This window comes from Marmota flaviventris, chromosome 9 (assembly GCF_047511675.1).
Source record: "Marmota flaviventris isolate mMarFla1 chromosome 9, mMarFla1.hap1, whole genome shotgun sequence".
Lineage (NCBI taxonomy): Eukaryota > Metazoa > Chordata > Mammalia > Rodentia > Sciuridae > Marmota > Marmota flaviventris.
This window is the reverse complement of record NC_092506.1, coordinates 63627254-63649501: the sequence shown is the minus strand read 5'-3', so window position 1 is coordinate 63649501 and position 22248 is coordinate 63627254. Positions and strand designations below refer to the sequence as shown.

At 52.4% G+C, this 22248-nt stretch overlaps 1 protein-coding gene across 2 annotated transcripts; it reads right to left on the bottom strand.

Annotated features, from left to right (window-relative positions):
• Positions 1-5095: 5095 nt before the first annotated feature.
• Serpinh1 (serpin family H member 1) lies at positions 5096-14551 on the bottom strand. Of its 2 annotated transcripts, XM_071616499.1 has the most exons (6): positions 14406-14551; positions 12991-13034; positions 9945-10603; positions 8745-8843; positions 8427-8659; positions 5096-6046 (listed from the first exon to the last, which is right to left on the bottom strand). In XM_071616499.1, the coding sequence occupies exons 3-6, from the start codon at positions 10558-10560 to the stop codon at positions 5744-5746; spliced, it is 1251 nt and encodes a 416-aa protein (XP_071472600.1). In that variant the 5' UTR covers positions 10561-10603; positions 12991-13034; positions 14406-14551; the 3' UTR covers positions 5096-5743. The 2 variants fall into 2 exon arrangements, with proteins under 2 accessions (XP_071472600.1, XP_027798421.1); XM_027942620.2 differs by lacking the exon at positions 12991-13034 and having other exon boundaries at positions 14406-14550.
• Between the last annotated feature and the right edge of the window lie 7697 nt (positions 14552-22248).

Sequence of the window (22248 nt, the reverse complement as noted above, 5' to 3'; positions counted from 1 at the left end):
GTTGGGCCAGGGTGCTGGACCACCCAGGCAGGGAGCAGAAAGGGGCAACCCGGGTGTGCCTGGAGGGCCAGGGAGAGGTTCCTCCAGAAGGCATTGAATGAAAGGATCTGGTTTGCATGAGGACTTAACTAAGGAGTTGGCAGGTCTTTGGAGCAGAAAATTGGGACCTGTTAGGGATGATCAGTCTTATGAATCCCAGGACATCAGGGAGAGGGAGTAGGGTCAGCCCTGTGACCTGTGACAGTGGTGCTGGCGGGCTGAGGGAGAACCACAGCCAGGCCACAGGGAAGAAGACGGGGGAGCCTAAAGCTCAGCCTTGGTCAGAGATGGGTCCTGCCAGTATCCCACTGCTGTGGGCCTCAAAGTCCATGGTGACCTCCTTCTTAAAGTCCAGAGCCCTCAAGGGTCTGGGGAGGGTGGGGAGCTCCACCCATTGTCCCTACCAAAGTTGGCTTTCAAAGAACATGCCTGACCCTTTTGAAGGTCATTGTTAAAGGCCCTCCCTTAAAGGAGCTCAGCTCAGTTCTTAGATCATCACAGGAGGCTCTGATGACTACTGAACGAGCCTTCCCATCCTGCCCACCCCAGCCTGCCTCCTTACCCGGTTCCCACAGCATTGGGGCTTTCTGTTCCCAAAAGCCCCTGTGGACACATGCATGTGGGTGTGCACACACACACACACATACACACACACACACACATTGTGATGTTTCTCCTGGCCCCCAGAGCTTGCTGCCAGATGAGCTCTCCTAGTCAGGAACCTGAAGATATGAAAAGGCCACACTGAGGCTAAGGTGATGCTAGGACATCAAGGACAAATATTCCTGGATTAACTGCAGCTGCCGGGTAGGGAAGCCTTTCTCCTCCTCCTTTCAGTTCTTTCTCTGACCCCACACCTGGTCCCATGACAAACAGGCCAGGAAAATGATGGCACCATCACCTCAAGCAAGCGTCTCTGCAGGCCTCCCAGACACCAGGGCCCACGTCCAGGGTGCCATTGGCTACCAGGGCTCCACCGCTGAGGAGAACCAGGTGGGAAGCAGGTCTGGCAGTCAGTGTCCCTAGGTGTGACTGGGAGGGACTGCTGGTCACTGAAGCAGACTGGGGAAATCTGGAGGGAAGAAGTGAGCCCCATACAAAAATCCTTCTAGAAAAGAGAAGCCCGAACTGTAGGGAAGAACCAGGGGCCTGAGAGGCCCAGCATGGTTCCAGAGACTCAGAGGTGCCCGGCATCAAGAGGTGGGACAGACTGCAGATGAGGAACCATGGCTGGCGGGGAGATTTGGCAGCTTCCCTGGGAGCCAGTGCGGCTGCTTCAATATCTTCAATTGTAAAAAGTACTGATGTCAGAAGAGGACCCGAGGGAGAACACCTCCAAGTGTGAAGCTGCAGGCTGCAACCGCTCCCACTCCTGTCTGGGTTCAGCTCAGGTCTCCACCGCCCAGAGGGTAGGTGAGGACGCAGGTGAGGGTGCAGGTGAGGGGTTCAGGGCCTTCCAACCCAGACTGGGGCAGGGAAAGGCAGAAAAGGAAACAGGCTCTGGCCTCCTGGGAGGCAGACCTCATTGGTGGTCTGGTTCCTTGCTGGCTAAAATGAAGAAAGATGAAGGATCCCTGGGCCATACGCCCCAGGCATGAAGGGAGTCTCTGGAGGGAGGCTCCCGCTGCTGGCCAGGTCAAGTCCAACCGGCGGAGGCCAGGTAGGCCAGGGGCCCACATGACAATACCATGCCGGAGGTGTCCAGGCTCTCAGCAGCCCCGGGCCCACAGAGCCTTGCTGTGCAGCTGGACTCCGGGTTCACCGGCAGCTGCAGACAGGAACAACGTCCCCGGGCGCGAGTGTGCAGAAGAGGTCTTGGGAGGCTCCAGAGAGGCCCAGAGCCTGCCCATTGCCCACAGCTCTGGTGCAGGCCCGGAGGCCCTCTCTCCTCGTTGGCGCCCCCGGTGGCCGATCCCGGGAAAGGCCGCGATGTCATTTCTTTTGTCACACAAGGATCCCCCTATCAGTAACTTCTCCCTCCACACCCAGGAGGCCTGAGAGCCCACGTGAGCCTTGCCTGCTGTGTGGCCTCAGGCAGCCACTTCACCTCTCAGAGCCTCTTCCTCGCCTATAAACTGGCATAGGAACAGCTACTCCTTAGGGAAGCTCTGAGGATTAAATGAAATTGTACAAAGCAGTGCCAGGCCCCTAGTGGGGGCTCAGTGAGGGTTAATCCTGCTCCCTGCACCCACATCTAGAACCCTCTGGATCCAGCAGCTCCTCCTTTCTGAGACTTTAACAAGCACTATAATGGGAACAACAGGGTGACCCTTCCAATGGCCTCCAGGGGGCAGGAGAGCTCCACACAGGGAGGGGATGGCCCACCGTGGGGCGGGGAGTGTTCAATGTGCAGCCCAACTTCCCATCTCCGCTGCCCCCACTCCTATTACCACCCCACCTTCCCTCCCCATTCACCTGTCACCTGCACCAGGCCCTCCCCACGCCCTCTGCGGGGTATTGGAGGGGCAACTTGGGAGCAGGAGGAGCAGCTTGGCTTCAGGGCCTCCTTGGGGGTGATATGGGGGGTCACACCCAGGCCTGGCTCATCTCACTGCCCTTCCCAGTTCTGCTGCACTGAACTTCAGAGGCTGGAGCCGGGGTTCCCACTCCCTACTCAGGACTCAACCTAAGGATTAGAAAGACTTCCCAGCAGGAAGCAGTAGGCATGGAGTCCCTGCTACTGAGGTTGAGGGAAGAAGAGTTGAGTTAAAGGCCAACATAGCGAGGCCCATCTCAACGACTTCCCACCTTGCTGGGCTATTTGCAGGGGTTGGTTAAATCACTCCCCGGTCATCAGCAGGTTACACACCTTCATTATTAGAGCTGGTCAGTTCCTCTCCTGCCCTTCCCCCTGAGGTGTGGAGACAGGAGCAACTTCCCAAGTGACTAGATCAAACTCCAGGTCACCCTCACTGGCCAAGGGGCCTCAGGTGTCTCAGCTTTGATGTTACCTGTAAAATAGGGCTGATCCCTACCCAGCCCAGCTGTAGGAGGCCTGGATAAAAGGACCCACCAAATAGTCACAAAACACAAAGTGGTACTGGCAGGTATTACTAAAATCATCATTCTGATCAGGAGGTATCTCCTCACCCTTCTCGGCAGCCCACCTGTCACCTCATTCTGGGAACCAGAAGCAGCTATGGCTTCCTCCTCTGGATTCCCCAATCCATGGTTCTCTTCTAGAACAGCCTTTTCATATACTCCACAAAATGGTCTTAATGCCTTGTTAACTGTATGATGCCACCTGTAGACCCAGGACAGGAACCTGCGTATGATGAGGAACAGACAGACATGACCCTGTTCTCAGGAGCTTCCATCTCATGAAAGGCAGACGGGGAAAGTACACCATTAGTGGTCAATGTCATAATGCCAAGTCAGTAAAATGAGAAAATGTGGTATAGAAACGGAGGTAGGTAGGAGCCGGGCGTGGTAGCGCACACCAGCAGCTCAGGAGGCTGCGGCAGGAGGATCATGAGTTCAAAGCCAGCCTCAGCAATTTAGCAAGGACCTAAGCAACTCAGAGACCCTGTCTCTAAATAAAATACAAAATAGGGCTGGGGGTGTGGCTCAGTGGTCAAGTGCCCGAGTTCAATCCATGGTACCAAAAAAAAAAAAAGAAAGAAACTGAGGCAGGAGAGGGGTTGATTATAGGGAAGGTCAGGTAAAGCCTTTCTGAGCAAATGACCTCTGAGCTGAGTTCTGAATGCTGACAGTGGGTGGGGAAAGACCTGTGAATATCTACAATAAGTAGTGCCTGCCTGTAATCCCAGCTATCGAGAGGCTAACACAGGAGGATCACAAGTTTGAGACCAGATTGGGCAATTTAGCAAGACCCTTTCTCAAAATAAATTAATATATTACTTAAGGGAGGTAGGGATGTAGCTCAGTAGTAGAGCACCTATGGGTTCAATCTCTACTACCAAACCAAAACCAAAACAAAAACCTACAAGTGCCACTTATGGGGAGGAGGCTGCAAGAACAACCAGCGCAAAGGCCCTGAGGCAGTAGAACAAACATGGCACGTTTGGAAATAGGAATGATCCAGGTGAGCAGCAACACATATTGAGTTCTGAGCATGCTCATCGTTGTCCCTAAGTCTCCCTTCTAAAAAAGCCCCCTTGAAGGTGGAGAGGACCCAATAAAAGACAGACTTGAGAATGTGGTTTTGGTAAAAGTGCATCTGGTCACAGGGGCTGGGGATGTGGCTCAAGCGGTAGCGCGCTCGCCTGGCATGCGTGCAGCCCGGGTTCGATCCTCAGCACCACATACAAACAAAGATGTTGTGTCCACCGGAAACTAAAAAATAAATATCAAAAAATTCTCTCTCTCTCTAAAAAAAAAAAAAAGTGCATGTGGTAATGCTGGGAGTCAGTGGGCCCTTATGCAGCTCTGCCCACACCTTGGGGGACTCTGCTGGATTGCCTGCCCAGGTAAGGGGTTCGGGGTTCTTCCCCACAAAAATAGACGGATGTACAGAGAGGAAGAAAATAGACAAATGTCCAGAGAGGAAGCGCCTTGCCCAAGGTCACACAGTCTATGGATAGCAGAGGTGGGCCCTGAATCCAGTCTCCTCTGCCTCCCTAGCCTCTGGTCTCCTGTTCTGTCCTCTCCCCTGAAGGTATGGTGTTGGGAGCCCTGAGGACCACAAGGACGGTATCAGAGGAACTGTGCTGGGTTTCTCCTCCCCTGCTACAGAATCCACGTATGTGCTGAACCACCTGAGAGCAAGTGTCCCACCAACTCCCTCCTTCCACAGCCCACCCTAGGTACTTTACCAACCAGGGCCTGAGCTCATATTGTGGGCTCTGTCAGATGCAGTCAGCTTACAATGAAAAGCAAACAGACTGAAGCCTGGGAGGCCGCAGCCCGACCTCCCCAAGGCTGCTGGGCCGAGCTTCCCCTGTGGGCTTGCAGTGGGCCTGCCTCACACCATTGTCTGGGGCTATCTGCCAGCACTGCAGGGCCTGATATGGACTATTAGACAGAAGGACTTTGTCCCCTGGGAAGAATGACATGGCAATCTCCTGATCCAATCTTCTTCCATGCGCCAACAAAATTTAATTGGAAAAATTTTATTGAAAAAACAAATTGTACAAATAAGTTCTTATTTTGACAGAAAAAAAAAAGGCTCACGTTCCCCCTTCCCCCCATCTTTGAAAAACTAAAAAAGGGGAAAAAAAAAAAGTTCATCCCAGGATGCCCAATACGATTCTCGACCAGGGTCTGCCCCCTCCTATGAGCGGTTTCCCCATCTCCCGTACCCAAGCCAGTCATTTTGGGGTGCCTGGTTCCAGGGACTGCAGCACCTAGCTGTGTAGCTGGAGGAAGTTGGGAGATGCTGGGGGAAGGGGAGGGACTGAGGCAGTGGGAGTGTCAGCAGAGGCCTGGGCTGCACCCCCAGCTCCAGGTCCCACCTATAAGAAAGTATTGGCTGGATCCAGACTTGGAGGGTGGGACAGGATGGCTATCTCCCAGGTTGCACAGTTTGTAGGGTCTCTGGGCTCAGCATCATGGCATCTGGGGACCCATGTCCGAGCGGAGTGGACTCTAGCTGGGAAGGTCTGCTCAGGTGCAAGGAACCCTGGTCTGGTTTTCCACCCCCACCCCATGGGATATCCAAGACTGGTACCTCCCCCCACAATAGCACCCATGTGTCTCAGGAACCTTCTGCTGCTTCCTGTCATCCCGTGCCCACCTGAGGGCCCTACAATTCATCTCGCATCTTGTCACCCTTGGGCCGGACCAGGCGCCCAATGAATAGCAAGGAACCACTCTGGGTGTCTCGCACCAGGAAGATGAAGGGGTGGTCTGCATAGAACAGCTTGGGGCTGCGCAGCTCCTCACGCCCGTAGATGTCCTGGTCAAAGGGGTTGCCCTCTGTGTCCCACTCGAAGGCGGTGGCATGGAACACGCTGGCCAGGTACAGGTCCTTCTTGCCCGACATGCGCGACAAATCTGCCTTATTCTTGTCGATGGCCTCGGTCAGGCCGAGCCCCGCCAGGTGTTTCTGTGGGACCAGGTGCCAGGTGAGACCACAGCATTCAAGCCTCCACCCACATCACCCTGACCACCCTGAGAAGACACAGCCAAGCCCAGGCGACACAGTCTGGGTGCCAAGTCCATCAGGGGCTTCACTCACACGCTGCTTTCTCTGTTTTCCTCCTCAAGCTCCAGAGAAGGAAACTGGGACTCAGAAATAACAATCAGACGTGATCCCTGCGCTGCCCAGCAACCTCAGGCTGTGCCCCTCGAGGTGGACTCCAGGGACAGATAGCAACCCTGGGAGCAGATCTGAGGGCAGGTCCCCTACAATCCAGACCCACCAAACCCACAAAACTCTGGGAAGGGGAGTGGACAGATCCTTCTTAAACTCTCTAGGAGATTTTAGCACACCCAAGTACTGACAAAGACGGATCAAAGGACAGCTAAGTCCACATCACTCTGAGGCTGACAGCCTGTCCCGAATAATATGACACCTGGGGTCTGCTTCCAAACGACCTGATGCCGGGATGGATGGTGGCTTCAGATGAACCACTATGGGGTATGAAGAGATGAGGGTCAAGCTGGGTGATGGGCATATGAGGGTTCCTTCCACTGATCTATCAAAATAAGGTGCTACAAAGTTTCCTGATAGAAAGTTTAAACACACACACAGGCAAGCACACGTGCATGTATGCACCTTCCCATGGCTTTGCACAGCACTTGGAGGCCAAATACCCATGTCAACACAGCAGCCTCCAGCCTCATCCCCTGGAATGCCCCACCTATTCTCCACAGACAGCCTCCCTGAACAACTTGCCTCCAAGATGGCTGTCCTCTCTCGTTCTCCCCTCAGGGCTCTCCATCCCTGAGACAAGCAGTGCCCGTCGATTTCTCTCTCTCTAGCAATGATGGTCTTGTCTGTCCCTCCCACTTGGCTCAGAGCTCTGGAAGGAGATAGCCCTAGACAAGGCTCTTTGTGGAGGTCAAGACTGACTCTCAGTGTAAGAGAGGTCAGTGAAGGACCATTGGCTGGCCAGGCACAGTGGCACAGGCCTATAATCCCAGCTATTTCAGAAGCTGAGGCTGGAGCATCACAAGTTCAAGGCCAGTCTCAACAACTTAACTTAGCAAAACCCTGTCTCAAAAATTAAAAAAAATAAAAATAAAAAGGACTGAGGATGTAGCTCAGCAGTAATGCACCCCTTGATTCTCTCCCCAGTACAAAAAAAAAAAATTCAAAAAGAAAAGAAAGGAGCATGGCTGAGTGGACAGCCACCTCAGGAGCCCAGGTTTCTGTAGAACAGTCTCTTCTCTCTGGCAGGGCCAAACAGTGACAAGGCCTGGGGTCCTGAGACTCAGGCAGTCCTGAGAGAGGTGTCTGAGCAGGCCTAGCTATTCATCCAAATGACTATATACAAGTCACCCACCTTGAATTTGCCAACTCAGTCTACCCCCCTGGACTGTAAGTCCTGTCTCTGCTGAGCTCCAAAAGACACAGCAGAAAAAAGGAGAGACCATTGGCCAAGAGATGGGGAAGAACCGGGGCCAGGGCCAGGTGGGAGACAGTGCAGATTCTTCTTTGGAAACTGTGTCTACGGTACAGACCATTACAAGCCCTACTAGGCTCTGGTTTGGAGCCGAAGCCCCATTCCATCTCGAACTTTCTCTCCAAGCTCTCTCTGCAGTAAATCTGAAGGATTCTATGGGTCAAGAGCCTTCCTGGGAACCATTTCTGGCACCCAAGGCAAGAATGAGATGAGTTTTCTCTCTTGAGGAGGTCAATAGTCTTCTTCCTGACAAAAAGGCCATCTCATGTCTTCACCTTGAGGTCTAACTGCAGCTCCCCCACTTTTAAGCCAATGGGACCTTGGGGAGTCACCATTTCTCTCTGAGCCTCTACCCACCACCCACATTGGTTACAAGGGGGAAATCCCCTTGAGCATGTGTGCAAGTCCTTGGCCATCCTAAGGGACCTGGATGTCAATCTTATGTGGTGGATGACACTCCAGCTTGAGCAACCTCTAACTGGATACTCCAGACTCCCAGAGGCAGCACAGTAACAGGGGCTCGCTTGAGTGTGCAATATCCCAACTACTGGCTAGGTAACTTTGAACAAGTTACTAAACTTTTCTGAGTCTCAGTTTCCTCATCTATCAGCTACAGTCCTCCCAAAGGAAGTTGTTTAGAGGACTGAGAGAGCTTAACATAAACAAAGTGCTTCAATGGCTGTCACACAGCAAGTGTCCATGGTATGATCAACTGCCCAAGGGCAGGTCCCACACATCCTCCCCTGCGTCCCCCCTATCAGAGCCCAGCCAGTACTGCCTAGACACCCAGGGGACACACTGGCCTAAACCCTTCCTCCTCTGCCAGGACTTGCAGGGCCAAGTTGGGCCAACCCTCACCTGTAGATCGTGGGTCACCTCCACCACACCCTTGGGCAGGGAGATGGCGACAGCCTTCTTCTGCATCTTCCCCATCCAGACCTTCAGCTGCTCCTTGGTCAGCAGCTTCTCAAGGCGCTCAAGTGGCTCCACGTGGTGGGGCATGATAATGATGAGGCTGGAGAGCTTGTGGGCCAGGGGCATCTCCAGGATTTGCAGCTTCTCCTTCTCATCATCGTAGTAGTTGTAGAGGCCTGGGTGGAGAGCAGAGGACACTGGGTGTGCTGTGGAGTGGGGGATAGGACGCCGTCTAGACCCCCTGCTCCTCAAGGCACCTACCTGTCCGGTGCATCATTGTGACACCCACGGTATAGGAACGAGTCACCATGAAGCCACGGTTGTCCACCATTTTGTGGTGGAACTTCTCGTCCCAGTGTGCTGTGGTGGGAACAGAGCACAGGGTTAGAGATCCAGGTCCCCAGACACTATCTCAGCCCACTGCACACCCTACACTTCTCCTTGCCACAGGCCGGTGACCATTCTTGGGGGCCAGGCTTCAATGTGCCTCTCTCCTGAGCGCCCAGCCCACAGAGTGCATGTTCCCTGCTCTTGGGTGAGGAGTGCCCTCTAGGGCATGCTGTCTGAGAATGCAGTTCCTCTAGTAGGTCCCCAAGTGACAGGGACCTCATTCCACCCTCACCTCAGCCTCCTCCATGTCCACTGCCTGTGTGGCACTTGTCAGGTGTTTGGGAAAACCTGCTGAGCTGGGCTTGCTACCCAGCCCGATTACTGAAGGGGGACTGTGTCCTGGGCAGGAGCACCCTGGACCACCCTTATTCTTGTTAGCAAGTTCTGTCTCCATGACCAGAAAGATGATGGGAAATTGGTTAATATGTGTTGGGCCACAACCAGACCTGCATTCTGATCCAGGCTCAGCAACTGACTGTGAGAGGTCTCGGCTCTCCCAGCTTGGCTCCATTTATAAAATGGGTTTCCCCATCCTTACAGCCAACTGATAAGAGTACCATCCAAGTAGGTACTCACACATATCCACTGACCCCAAATCTATCTTCAGTTCAATTCACACCAACTCCACCAGATCCTGACTCTGCTACCTGCCAGCCGAGCCTCAGCTTCCTTGCCGGTGAAATGAGTATAACACTGCCTGTCTCCAAGGGCTGCTTTAAGGAATGGGTGCCTTTCTCCAACTCACATTTGGGGCACAATGGATTCTGAATTTTATGGATTCCAACACATACAAGCTACGGCACATTGCTTAGATGAAAAATGATATGTAGGGACACATATCACATATCTGGAGTCCCCCTGAGGACTTGCATCCCTGTCCCAGTCCTTTCAACAACTGGCTACCTCTCTGAATTTGGTTTGTAAAAGATCTCTGAATCTAGTGTATAAAACATTTCAAAAACCGTTATGCCTCCGCAGGTCCCTGTGTTCAAAGAAGAGCTGCGAAGAGCCCCCACAAGGAACTCTAGGAGGAGCCCGCCACCCTCACGCCATGCCCTGCCGGCAACTCACGCTTGAAGAACATGGCATTGACCAGCAGGGCACCATCGGTACGCTCCACGTCCTTGGTGACCTCGGGCAGCTTGCCGTCTGTGGTCTGCGCGGCCCACTCGTTGATGGACTGCAGGGCGCTGCGCTTGTCGCGGAAGTTGATCTTGGAGTGCTCGCAGTTATAGTGCTGCTTGCTGCTGCGCACGAAGTCGTCGGCGAAGCTCACCGAGCTGGGCCCGTACAGGCGGCTGCCCAACTTCCAGGTCACGTTGCGCGCCGTGGAGTTGCTGAGCGAGCGCAGCAGCTCGCCCAGGCCCGCGTGCACCTCCTCGTCCCGCAGCTGCTCGGCGCTCAGCACTGCCTTGGCCTGCGAGGCCGTGGCCGCCTTGCCGCCCAGAGACACCAGGCCCAGGGAGGAGGCCACCACCACGGGCGATAGCAGGATATTCTCCACAGCCTGGTCCTTGGCCATGGCCTGGTACAGGCTGAAGGCCAGGCCAGCGCTGCGCTCGGCCAGAGTGGCCGCCTTGGGGCTCAGCTTCTCTGAGGTGCCGGGGGCTGCTGCGGGTTTCTTCACCTCGGCCGCCAGGGCCATGGCCAGGAGGCACAGGGTACCAAGTAAAGGGAGGGAGCGCATGGCTGGAAGGTGGGTCGTGTGCACCACGGGGGACCTGTGAGGGCTGCAAAGAAGAGTGTGGCCCTGAAGCCCTGTGTCTTCCTCCCCAGCTTCTCCCAGCCACCAAATTTCCTGAAGATGGGTACAAGTGAACCCAGAATTGTGGAATCCCAGATCCCACTCAGGGCTGCCCATTCTCTCAGGGGTCAATGTAAAGCAGGGTTCGTAACAAATCACCACCAGGCCACCCTATTGGTTTCCTGCATTGGGCACCCAAAACTTACACATATTTATGTGTTTACTGTAAATTTATTTCTGCCCCTAAGTAGCTTGTGGCTTCCAGCCTGTCTGGTCCCCCACTGTATCCTCAAGGCTTAGCACATGACAGGCCTCAGCCATTCCTGAATGGAGGTAAAACAGGGCAACTTGCCAGATCCAAGGTCTCTATCAGTCTCTATAGAGCTCAGCTGTGATCTCACATGACCCTGAGGGCCCTTTTTCAGTAAGAACAAGGAACAACAGGACTGAAAATCTACAGGAAGCCCAGGTGCCTGGGCAAAGAATGTCCTGTGGGACAGACCTATGGGCCTGCCTCACCCCCATGCCTCTCCTTCCACTCTGGGATGTTAATGAGCCACAGCCAGGTTTACTCATTAAATGAGGGAGTCCAGGTGTTCCATTCTGCTATCCCTGGGATGACCTTGAATGTGTGTGTGCATGTGGGTCCACCCAGCCTGTCTCCCTTTTCCACACTGCAAGGGCCTAGGTAGACTTAGCCTGCCCGTCTGCCCACAGCCCCTGGACCAGACAGGAAATCCCACACTAAAGCTCTTGGGAGCAATTCCTTGGAAACTAGAAGGGGAAGTGGGTTTCCGGAGAGAATAAGGGCAGGATCCTGGGGAAGGGAGTGAGTCATAGCTCAATGGAGTAGTGACCCCTCCCCCCACCATCAGAGGCTGGCCAGATGTGTGTTCATCCTCCTAAGAAGCTGAAACTACCACATCAGATTCTATTCTGCACTCCCGTCTAACAGCCACTGCCACACAGGCCATCTGCTCCATGGCCTCAAGTTTATCCTCAGGCCCCTTTCCTGACCCCAGCAGTAGCAGGAACCCCAGGATGAATACCACTCCCCTTTCTGAGACTTTCAATCAAAACAGTCTCTATTCATGAGAGATTTCCTCACACACACCCTTCAGGTCCTTCCCCAGCACAGAAGAGACAACAGGGCAAGAGGAAAAGTCAGAAAGAACCCTGGCAGAGGTGAGTTCCACTACTTTGGCAGTCAAGATTCACAGTTCTCCTAAAGGAAGATAGAAAATTTGAAATCCTAGTGGAAGACCCTCAGGGACTTTGGCCAGTGGGGAGAGCACTGGATTTCTGGGTAGCTTCTACTGTTGGCATCCTATCAACCCAGCCAGGTCTCCCACCTCCCTAGGACCTTGAAGTTTCAATTCAAAGGAGAAGCAAAGGGCCTCAGGAGAGGGAATGACAGAGGAGCAGAGTGCCACTGAGCTCCACAGACACCTGGGGGATGGTACAAGGGAGTTTGGGACCTCACCCTCAAGCACTGAAATGACAGAGGTCCTCAGGCCCAGATGAGGCTCCAGGCCTCCTCCCTCCCAGCCTTGGCTCCTTCCCCACCAGGCCTAAGGCCTCAAAGGCAGAGGTAGCATGTAATTTATTGCATAAACAAGGACACTTAAGAGAGTAAAATGGAACATTTCTAATTATTATGCCAGGACAACAGGCACATGATCACCCTACTCAAAGGCCACATCTAATCCAGGCAGCTGATGCTGAGTTCAGAGCTCAGATAGGGCTGCACAGACCACCAGCATCCCCTTCCTTAGTGGCTGGTGGAGGAGTGCAGGCTGCCACGTGGCAGCCACCATCTTGACAGCCCCCACCCCCAGCCAACCAAAACCTCAAAGGGCTGGGAGGGGCTTCTCAAGAAAGCTCCAAATGACTAGTTTGGGATTTCTCAGGCAGCCACATAGCTCCTGCTCCTGGTGACGTGGCAGGCAAGAGGCTGAATTATCTCTGTAGGCCAGCAGAGGGGGCTTCCAGCCTGGGAGACAGGAGGCCTGGGTTCAGGTCCTAGGGGTGCTATGGATTTGCCAGGAGACCCCACGAGACTCCCTGGCTTCCTTTCACATCTGCACTTTTCAAGGGAAGATGCAAGGCTGGGGAGAAGGGCTGCCCCGTTAAACCCAGCAGCAAGAATGGAGGAAGGCAAGTTCCTGCAAGCAAGCCAGCCTCCCACAGCCCAGCCCATCTTGCCACCGAGAAATGCCAGCCCTCAGGCCACTGTTAGACAATCTACAGTTGCACAAACAAAATCCAAGATCGCATAGCCCACAGCGGGCTGGACTGAGCTGGGGCTGGGAGGGGAGGGAAGGAGAGGCTGGGAGTCAGAAGGTCTCAAATATTTGAGAGGGTCTAAAGTACCTTGAAACTGCCTCAGAGGGAGGTCAATGCCTGCCTTTTTCATTCTGAAAGAAAACAGAAGAGTGAAGACAATGGGACCCCACAAAGGGGAGGTTGGGAGTAGAGGCCAGGCCCAGCCCCCAAAGGGCACCCGTTCCAGATTTCCAGGGACCTCAGAGGTGAATCACGTCACTGTATAGTGGGAGAAACTGAGGCACATCTGGCAGGGACTATCCCAGGTCCCACAAGGACAAATAGAGGTCAGACTTCCTAGCACAGGGCTCCATCGATTCAGAAACACTCACAGAACCCTCCTGAAGGCCACAGGTGGTGTCCGGCTGCACAGCCAGAACAACAAAAGTCTCCTAGGAATCCTGGTGACCAGAGACAAAGGCCAGGGCAGGAAAGGGGGATGGGTACACAAAGGATCAGAGGACAAGAGGGTGTGGCCCCAGTCCAAGCTTCCAGGCAATCAAAGCCCCCAGTTTTCTCCAGACCTCCATCCGGGCCCTGCAGCCCTGCAGCGCAGAGGGACCAGCAGCAGGAAACCAGGGAAGAGGAGGGGCCAGGACTTCAGGCCAGGCTGGAAGTGCTTTCATTCTTCCCCTCTCTAGATGCCTCAGGAATGTCCCTAAGCTGGGGGTAGGGAAACCCAGCATCTGACGAAGCCCTAACCCTGCAGTTCCTTCAGGAACCAGGTGGGTAGACAGAGTAAGGGTGGATGACTCCCACATCTCCAGTGGGTCTCTCGGCCCAGTCCCTGCCCCCACCCTACATAAGACCCTGCAGACTCCCACTCCCTTTTTGAGGGGGAGGGGGGTTGGCTGCTTATCTCTCCCTCAGCTGCCATGCTCTACACACACGCTCATCAGAAATGGAGCCCCTTTTGGTGATTCCTCCTGAAGCATGGAACCCCAAAAGCCAGGACCTCACACCCCAGGAAAAGCCTAGACCGGTTCACCTCCTCTCCTAGGCTCAGATGACCCCCATCAAGCCTGGGAGTGACCAATCAGTCACTGCAGGACCCTGGTCCTCCAACTGCCAAGCTGACCAGCCGCATCCCTGTAGGAAAGGCCCCAACTCCTCCTTCCTGTTTGCGGAGGGTCCGGTTCAGCACCCCAACTCCCAGCCCCACTGTCTGTCTCTGCCACTACCGGCTCCCGTAACTTCTAGGGGCGCTGCACTTTTCCCAACCCCCGAGAGTGCACAGATCCCCGTCCCAGCCCTGCTCGGTGCTCCCTGCGCCCTGCCGGTCTGCATGGCTTCATCGCCTCCAGGCTGCGAGTCCCCCTCACGATGCTCCAGCTGCCCCAAGTGCCTGGAACTTCATTTTAGGGGCTCTGGTTTGGACCCAACGCCTCCTAAAGGCCACCCGCCCCCTCTCCCTAAGCACCCCAAAATTGTTGCGCGCTCCCCCGGCCGCCCCTGCCCCTCACCTGGGCCGGGCCGGCTCTGGGACCGGGCGTCTCACCGCCGGGCTGCTTTGGGTTGACTGTACTCTCCGCCCGCTGCCTCAGGCCCCAGATCTATATATGGCTGTCCCCACCCCCTCCAGCCCCCGTCCCGAGAAACTTCTGGAAAGTTGGAAAAGGCTTCCGCAGGGCGCCCCAGCTCCACCAAAAAAAAAAAAAAAAAAAAAAAGCCAAAGACCTCCCCCTAACCGCCTGCCTCCCGCCCTCTGTCTGCAGGCTGAGGCGCTGTCCAGGCCCCTGGGTCCTACTGTCCCCCTTCTCTAGCTGGGCTGTGGGGCATCAGTGAGTCCCCCCACGGTGACTAACTAGTCCTTCAGAGCACACCGTTGTCCTTTGATGCCGTGGAGACTTGGGGACCCTGGTGGTCTTGGAGATGGGGGAGGGGGATTCGGGCCACTGAGCTGGAGGAGACTTCAAGGTCCAGCTTCCCCGGACTGGAGCCCCGTCTCCAGGCTCTCCAGGCAAGCCATCCCGCTCCTGATCTCACATTCTCTCTGGCACCCCTTTCCTGGCTCTGCTCGGAGTACATCCATTGCCCCTTTCCACTCTCACTTTTTCAAGGTGAAACTTAATTGGGCCCCCCAATCCCTGCTTCTCCTCAGTCAGGGCCCCTGTTCTTTGCACCAGGGAAGGTAGTCAGACTTTAGGAGTCAGTGCCCTTCAGTTCTGGGTTGATCCTAAAGTCTTCATCCTCAGCTGATCTTTATGTCAGTGGCCATTCTGAGATAGTGAGGGCTTGAACCAGACCAGGTACCTGCCCCTCACCCTGGAAAGTCCAGGTCTTGGAGTGATCAAGGCAAAGACTGCTGGGGAACATCAGGTGGTCCTGCTGGGCATGGAGAGGTACACAGAAGGAAAAACCCTGGCTGTCCACTAAGGACTGTACTGTGTGACTTTCTGTCTTATCTCTGCCACCACCCCTTCCCTGAAATTCTAGGGGTGCTGCACTTTTTCCAGCTCTGACTCCTCATCCTTGTGCAACTCTCTGTGCTACCCCTCAGGTTTGCTCCATCACCATCTAACTAGCCCCAGTCCTCCATTCCTCAGTCCTTGACTGAAATATGGTGCTAAACGGAGCATTCAAGTACTCAGGAGGCTGAAACAGGAGGAAGGCAAGTTCAAGACCAGTCTGGCCAACTTAATGAGACTCTCTCTCAAAATTTAAGAAAAAAACAAAAAGGGCTGGGGTTGTAGCTCAGTGGTAAGACACTTGCCTGGAGACCCTGGGTTCCATCCCCAGTAATGAAAAAAAAAAAAAAAAACTGTGCTAAGTCATTTCTTTTTCTTCTTTCCCCTCTTTCCCTTTTTCTATCTCCAGTTCATTGTCCCTGCACCCCTCCCTGTCTCAATGCCTTCCCACAGGCTCCAGGTCTCACTATCAACCCTTCCCACCCCACCCCTCCCACAATTGATAGTACCTTGAGCTCTGAATTAACCTAGGGTATTCATTGTTCTGGCACTGGACAAAGTCCCTGACCTCAGGGATGTCCATTGTGAGGGGTATGTGCATGTTAGTAGAGAACTCAGTAAGACAAATTGTTTAGTAGACCCCGCCCCAACCCTCTTCACTAGTGAAATGATAGATAACTAATGGGCACAGTATGGAGAGGAAGGGGCAGAGTATAGAGACTGTCTTCACTCACTACTAGTCACTTGTTCATTCAGTCAGCAAAATGTTTGAGCACCTTCTTTCTTCCAGGTCCTTGTCAGATCCTGGAGAGCAAATGAATTCCAGTACCCAGTAGATGCATCCTCTGGGTCCCTGGCCTCAGTCATTTGCAAGGGGAGACTAGCTTCTCAGTCTGGATCAAGGTTAGGCTGCTGCTATTCAGTTTTCTGACTCCAGGGACTACGGGAAATCTTAGATCTCAAAAGCTTCAGACTCTGAATTAGGGTCAAGGGATCACCAATTACTTGAATCCTAAAGTGACCACCATACAACATGATCTTACTCTTGAAGCCACATAGAATCTTTGAGCTCAGCTAAGGGTTCAAAGGATCTTAAAATAAAAGTATTAAAAACTCTGAGCGGCAAAGCATGTCAAATGGCATAGACTCCTGTCTACAAGTACCAGGCAGAAGTCTTTTCTGCTATATCCTAAAATGTCAGGTACCTGGTACCTCTCTCTACAGGGAACCCTGTGGCCTTCAGAAACAGCCCAGTATTCTTTTGGAGGACAGGTCTGATCCTTTTGATTCACAAAAGCTTCCACCCTTGGGGTAGTGTCCATCTCTTTGGGGTAGCTATCCTAATTCTTGTGTGTGTCCTGCTTCAACTGTGTCTGCCTATAAGGAGAGATCCTTCTATATAAGGACACTGCCTGGATCTCCCAGCAGACCCCATCCTCCACCCTCACCCCCACCTCGGCCCCAGGTGAGCTCATGACTTCATCAGGGAGCTAAGGACTGAGACAGGGACAGAGAGGGCTCATCAAAGCTAGTGGAGGTTTGCCTTGGTCTCTAGCAGATTCCAATGTCAAAGTCTCATCAAGATTTCCTTTCTATCAGGCATGGTGACACATACCTCTATAATCCCAGCAACTCAGGAGGTTGAGGCAGGAGGATTGTTCGAGGCTAGTGTGGGCAACTTAGCAAGATCCTGTCTCAAAGTTTAAAAAGATTAGGGATGTAGCTCAGTAGTAGAGCACCCCTGGGTTCAATTCCCAGTACTGCCAAAAAAAAAAAAAAGACTTCTCTTCCTCTGTACACTTACATATCTCAGCTTTCTTAGGCCCTTCGACCTCACCAACATTGGAGGGGAAAGCTGAGAGTACTATGACTGTTCCATTTTGTAGAGGGGTAAACTGAGGCTTATGCTGTTAAATAAACCCAGATGTCTAAAAGGTGAAGAATAGAGGGGACTGAGGCTCTTCATTTATAGATAGGGAAGCTGAAGTGGGGGCCGGTGGGGGATCTGTATCTGAAGTCCCTCTGCCAGCCTCACCAGACCCATACTGAAGCGCAGACCAGGCCAGAAGCCTCCTCCATGGCTTATCATGCTACATGATCTCAATGTTATCATCCTGGATTGTCAGTGAATGAATGTCCCTGGAGATTTTGGAAGAGCAGGGCCTCACCCTTCTCATCTTGAATCCTTAGGTCCCAGCTCAGGGCATGGCACAAAAGAAGCACTTGGGGCCTGGGGCTATAGCTCAGTGACAGAGCGCTTGCCTAGCATGTGTGAGGCACTGGGTTCTATCCTCAGCACCACATAAAAATAAACAAATAAAATAAAGGCATTCTGTCCATCTACAACTACAAAAATAAAAAAAGAAGAAGAAGAAGAAGCACTTGGTACACACAGCCAGCCAGCACCAGTGAGTGATGCGCAGTGGCCGACCCAAGTCTACTGCCCGCCAAGCATGGCCTTTTGGAGGAAAGAAAGGCCATGGCTCCTTTAAATTTCCAGCATCAGCAAAAAAATGTCAAGAGCCTTTGCCACATTATTCTTAGCTCTGAGCCCAGCCCAGAGGCTGACTGTGGCCCTTCCCCCACATTCCAGGCTGTACTTTCTGGAAAAAGAACTCTTTGAAGGGGGGGCGGGTGTGGGGAGATTCTGAAATGCAGAGAAGCTCTCAAGGATTTCTTTCATGTCTGGATTCTTCCAAGTGCCTGCAAATCTGTTCCTACTACCCTGCACACAGGAGCCCAGCTGGAAAGGTCCCCAGACAGCAGGGAGTAGAAGACCAGCGAGTCCAATTGCATTTACACTCTACAGAGGAAAACTGAGACCAAGAGTGGGGCAGGAATTTGCTCACGGTCACATAGCAAATCTGAGATGGAGGGCCATGGAGTCTGCGCCCTGGGCCCTCTTTCCCCGCACACCCTCTCTAGCTGACCAGTGAGATAGGCAGGCTCCGGTTCTGCCAAGGACTACGCAAACAGCCATGGCCACATTCACTCAGCCCTCACCCCATGGACTCCTAGGACAGAAACTAGCGTGTCATGTAAGTGCCCAGTCCGTCCACGTGCTGCCCAGCATCCTCTGCCTCGGCTTCCGGAGTTGCTGGGGTTACAGGAGCATACCACTGCGCCTGGCTAATGTCTCAGTTTAACTAAAGGACGTTAGTTGAGAGAGGTTTAATCCCCTTTTCCTTTTTATGTGGCATAAAGCTGGGCCAGAAAGGCTTTGACAACCAGTTCTAGTGATCCTGTCCCTGGAGGAGGCAGGGCCACCCCCAGGCTGCTCCTCCGTGACAGCTGTCCAGAGCCAAGTGTGTTCTCCGGCCAAGGCATGAGTCAGGAAAACGCCGCTCTGCAATCTCTGATTCCCTCTCATGGAGCGTGGGGCCTTCTGTCCAAAAGGACTGTCCTGCATGCTGCCACGTAGGAGTGAGGGAGGCAGCAGGCCACCCTGGGGGTAAGGAGGCGGGCACAGATTCATCCCTCCTCCTGGAGCAGGCCCGCCTCCACCCCCACCCCTCGGCATTTTTCTGGTGCCTAGGGAAGCCACAGGAAATCCACTGCCTTCACGCATGATCTCCAGGGATACCAGCCCACTGATACGCTGTGCTTGTCCACGTGGCCGTGAGGAGCACACACATACATCTCCAGCAATCCAAATGCACCACATGTGGCCCCTGTGCCTGATAGTCATGTGTGTGAGGGCACAGGAGTCCTGCCTCTTCTCAGCCTCTGCCTCCCTGGCCTCCTCTGGCCATTCACGGAAAGGGCCCAGGAAGCAAGCAAGGCCAGGATGGGACAGGCATCATTAAATACCACCCTGCCCTTTCTCTTTCCTTCTAGCTGTCCTCTCCCCCAGGGGCTTCTTCACATGATAATAATGATGCTCAGGTGGGCCACAGGGCTGTCACTTCTGTCTTGTATCTCTGATGCTCAAAAAAGGGACCTTGAGCTCTGACAACCTCCCAGCCCAGCTCTAATCTGCTCAGTCCAGAGAGCAGCACCCACTCAGGAGACCTGGAGTCCTGTCTCAGCTCTGCCACTTCTTGGCTATGTGCCCATGATCTAATCGTCCCCTCTGTAAACAGGACTGCTGCTCTCAAGGCTGATGAGAAGCACAGATGGAATAACACCTGGAATGACGTCAGACCTCCTCTCCACACATCTCTCTTCACCTCTTCCCCAATGGGTCGAACCCGCCACACAAGGAAGCTGCTGCAGCCCTCTCCTGCTCTGTCTTCTGAGTACTGTCCTGACAGGTCCACTCATTCCTGACCTTGCATGTACATGGAAAGCTAATAGAGGGCCAGGAAAACAGTGAGGACTTCCCTGGGAGGTACAGGTAGAGATGGCAACCTGGCCAGCTGGAAGAACTCAGCCTGGGAGTCAGGAAGTCTGGGACAGGGTCTGTCTCCATCTCCACTCACACTGTGACCAGGAAAAGTATGTGCCTCTCTGCATCTCGGTCTTCTCATCTGAAACACGGGGATATAAGCAGGGTCTGGGTAGATCCAAGGGATCTGATTTTAAACAGGAAGAAGGTTTCACATACATTCCTGGTCAGAAGAGAAATCAGGACATAAAAGTCATTTTTATGCAAGCTTTTAAAAACACCTTAGTGGTGTATTAAGAATTGTAATGCAAATAATAATAATAATGATAATAATAATAATAGAGCTCATGTATAATGGCATAATTTGGAGCGAACATATTTTATATACAGAGTTACAAAAAAATGGTGTTGTGAATGGATAGTTATTATTGTAATGCATTCCACTTTTGTCATGTATGTAAGAAATTTTTAAAAATAGTTAAAAAATAAAATAGAAACATATAAAATAGAATAATTTCCTGCCACATTGTCTATAATAGCAAAAATTGGAAACAACTATTCATAAATATAAGTGGAAATACCTTGAAGCTGGGAAAAACAAAAAGTGAGGAAATCGGTGTGGGTGGGGGGGGTAGTTTGTTTGTTTTTGGTTTTAAACAAAACAAAACCTTAAACCCCTAAGGTTGCTTTACCACTGAGCTACATCCCCAGCCCTTTTCTTAATTTTTTTTTTTTTCGAGACTGGGTCTTGCTAAATTGCTGAAGGCTTTGCTAAGTTGCTGAGGCTGGCCTTGAACTTGTGATCTTCCTGCCTCAGCTTCCTGAGTTGCTGGGATTAAAGGTGTGCACCACTGTGCCAGGTGAGGAAATTCTTTATGTTCTGAAATGAGTTAATTTCAGCATGTGGAAGAATGTGTAAGCTCGGGTGGCTCTCAAGTCACTGAGAAACTGGTAACACTGGTTGCAGGGCAGCAGGAGAACTGGAGGGAAGGCAGAGTGAGAGTCTTTTCTTTTCATCTGTTATAAATTTCTGGACTGTAGGAATGTATTCCCTATTTACCTATTTTTAAAATTTGAAATGATTTGTGTTCTTTGTAAAAAAAAATTCTTTAAAAATCTAGCTTAGGGAAATGATTCTTTAGTTTTGAGCACAGATTCATGTACAAGAATGTTCATCAGAGCCTTTTTTGAAGACAAGGTCAGTAAGGGAGGGAATATTGGCAGACATCAGAAAGGGGGAGGAGCTATTGTAATCCTCAGGCAGAGAAAGAGGGCTGAGCTCAATGGATTGTTGCATTAAAAACAAAACAGCATTTTCTGCACATTTTATGTGCAGAGCTACAGATGTCTGGAAGGGTGTTCACATTTCATAAATGTCAATGCTGCTTATTGGGTGACTTCTATTTAATTAAAAAAAATTTCTGATGTTTAAAGGCCTGGGTTAGTTTTCTTTTTAATGCTTACTATAAACAATTAATAAAATGTGTATCAGTGTGTATAGTAGTCATAGAGAAAGTCTAGAAAGAAATATTCAAATGGCTCAATAGTGTTTATCTCCAGAGATGAAAATACACATCAAATCTTTTCTGTGCTTCTCTGAAAAAAGAAAAAATTGGGGGCTGGGGATGTGGCTCAAGCGGTAGCTCGCTCGCCTGGCATGCGTGCAGCCCGGGTTGGATCCTCAGCACCACATACAAACAAAGATGTTGTGTCCGCCGAAAACTAAAAAATAAATATTAAAAAATTCTCTCTCTCTCTCTCTTTAAAAAAAAAAGAAAGAAAAAGAAAAAATTTTTTTCCTAGTATTGGAGTTTGAACCCAGAGCCTCAGGTATGCTAGGCAAGTGCTATATCCCCAGGCTTTTTATTTTGATTTTGAGACAGAGCCTCACTAAGTTGCCCAGGCTGGCCTCCAACTTGCCATCCTTCTGCCTCAGCCTCTGGAGTAGCTAGTTTCTCTGAATTCCTTTAATAATCAGTTTTTAAATATTGATAAAATGAATAGAAAAGGGACATCCAGTGGGAGGTCATCCTCCAACCTCTGGGCGCCATGCCTGAGTGAGGGCTGGGGGACCTGCAGTCTGTGCCAGGAGGTGTTGGAGCCTGTGGCTTGGACCAACTCACCACCACCCTGGGAAGATTGGAGCTGGAGCTGAGGGCCCTCTGGCCAGACCTGGGATTTCCTTCCCACCAGACCTGCTCAGTGGGGAGTGAGAGGGGGAGCTGGAGAGGAGAATGTCACAATAACCCAGAGCAAGATGCTGGAGCCCGGACCTGGAGAGACACCACTGGGCTGTGGAGGGCCTGGCTGTGGATTGAACAGGGAAGGTCTGAGTGGAGGAGGGAAGAAGGCCTGTCTGGCATCTGCCAGCTGAGCAGGTGGCAATGGTCCCTCTCCTGAAGACTCTGCGGAAGGCAGTGGGAGATGGGGAGCTCCCTTGTGCATAGATTGAAGACATCCAGGGGGCTGTAGTGTCCCATGTCTGGCACTAGGGACAGAAGGCCAGCCTGGAGATGACAATGTGGCAGGGACAGTAATGGATCAGAGCAAGTAGAGAAGGTAGGAAGGCAG

Bases quoted from the DNA above. Each gene is read 5' to 3' on its own strand.
- Serpinh1 (XM_071616499.1), bottom strand. From the start codon at position 10,560: ATGCGCTCCCTCCCTTTACTTGGTACCCTGTGCCTCCTGGCCATGGCC. The intron at 8,844-9,944 runs GTGAGTTGCCGG...TTCCCACCACAG, and splicing joins CAATGCCATGTTCTTCAAGC to CACACTGGGACGAGAAGTTC. The intron at 8,660-8,744 runs GTAGGTGCCTTG...CTCTCCACCCAG, and splicing joins CACAATGATGCACCGGACAG to GCCTCTACAACTACTACGAT.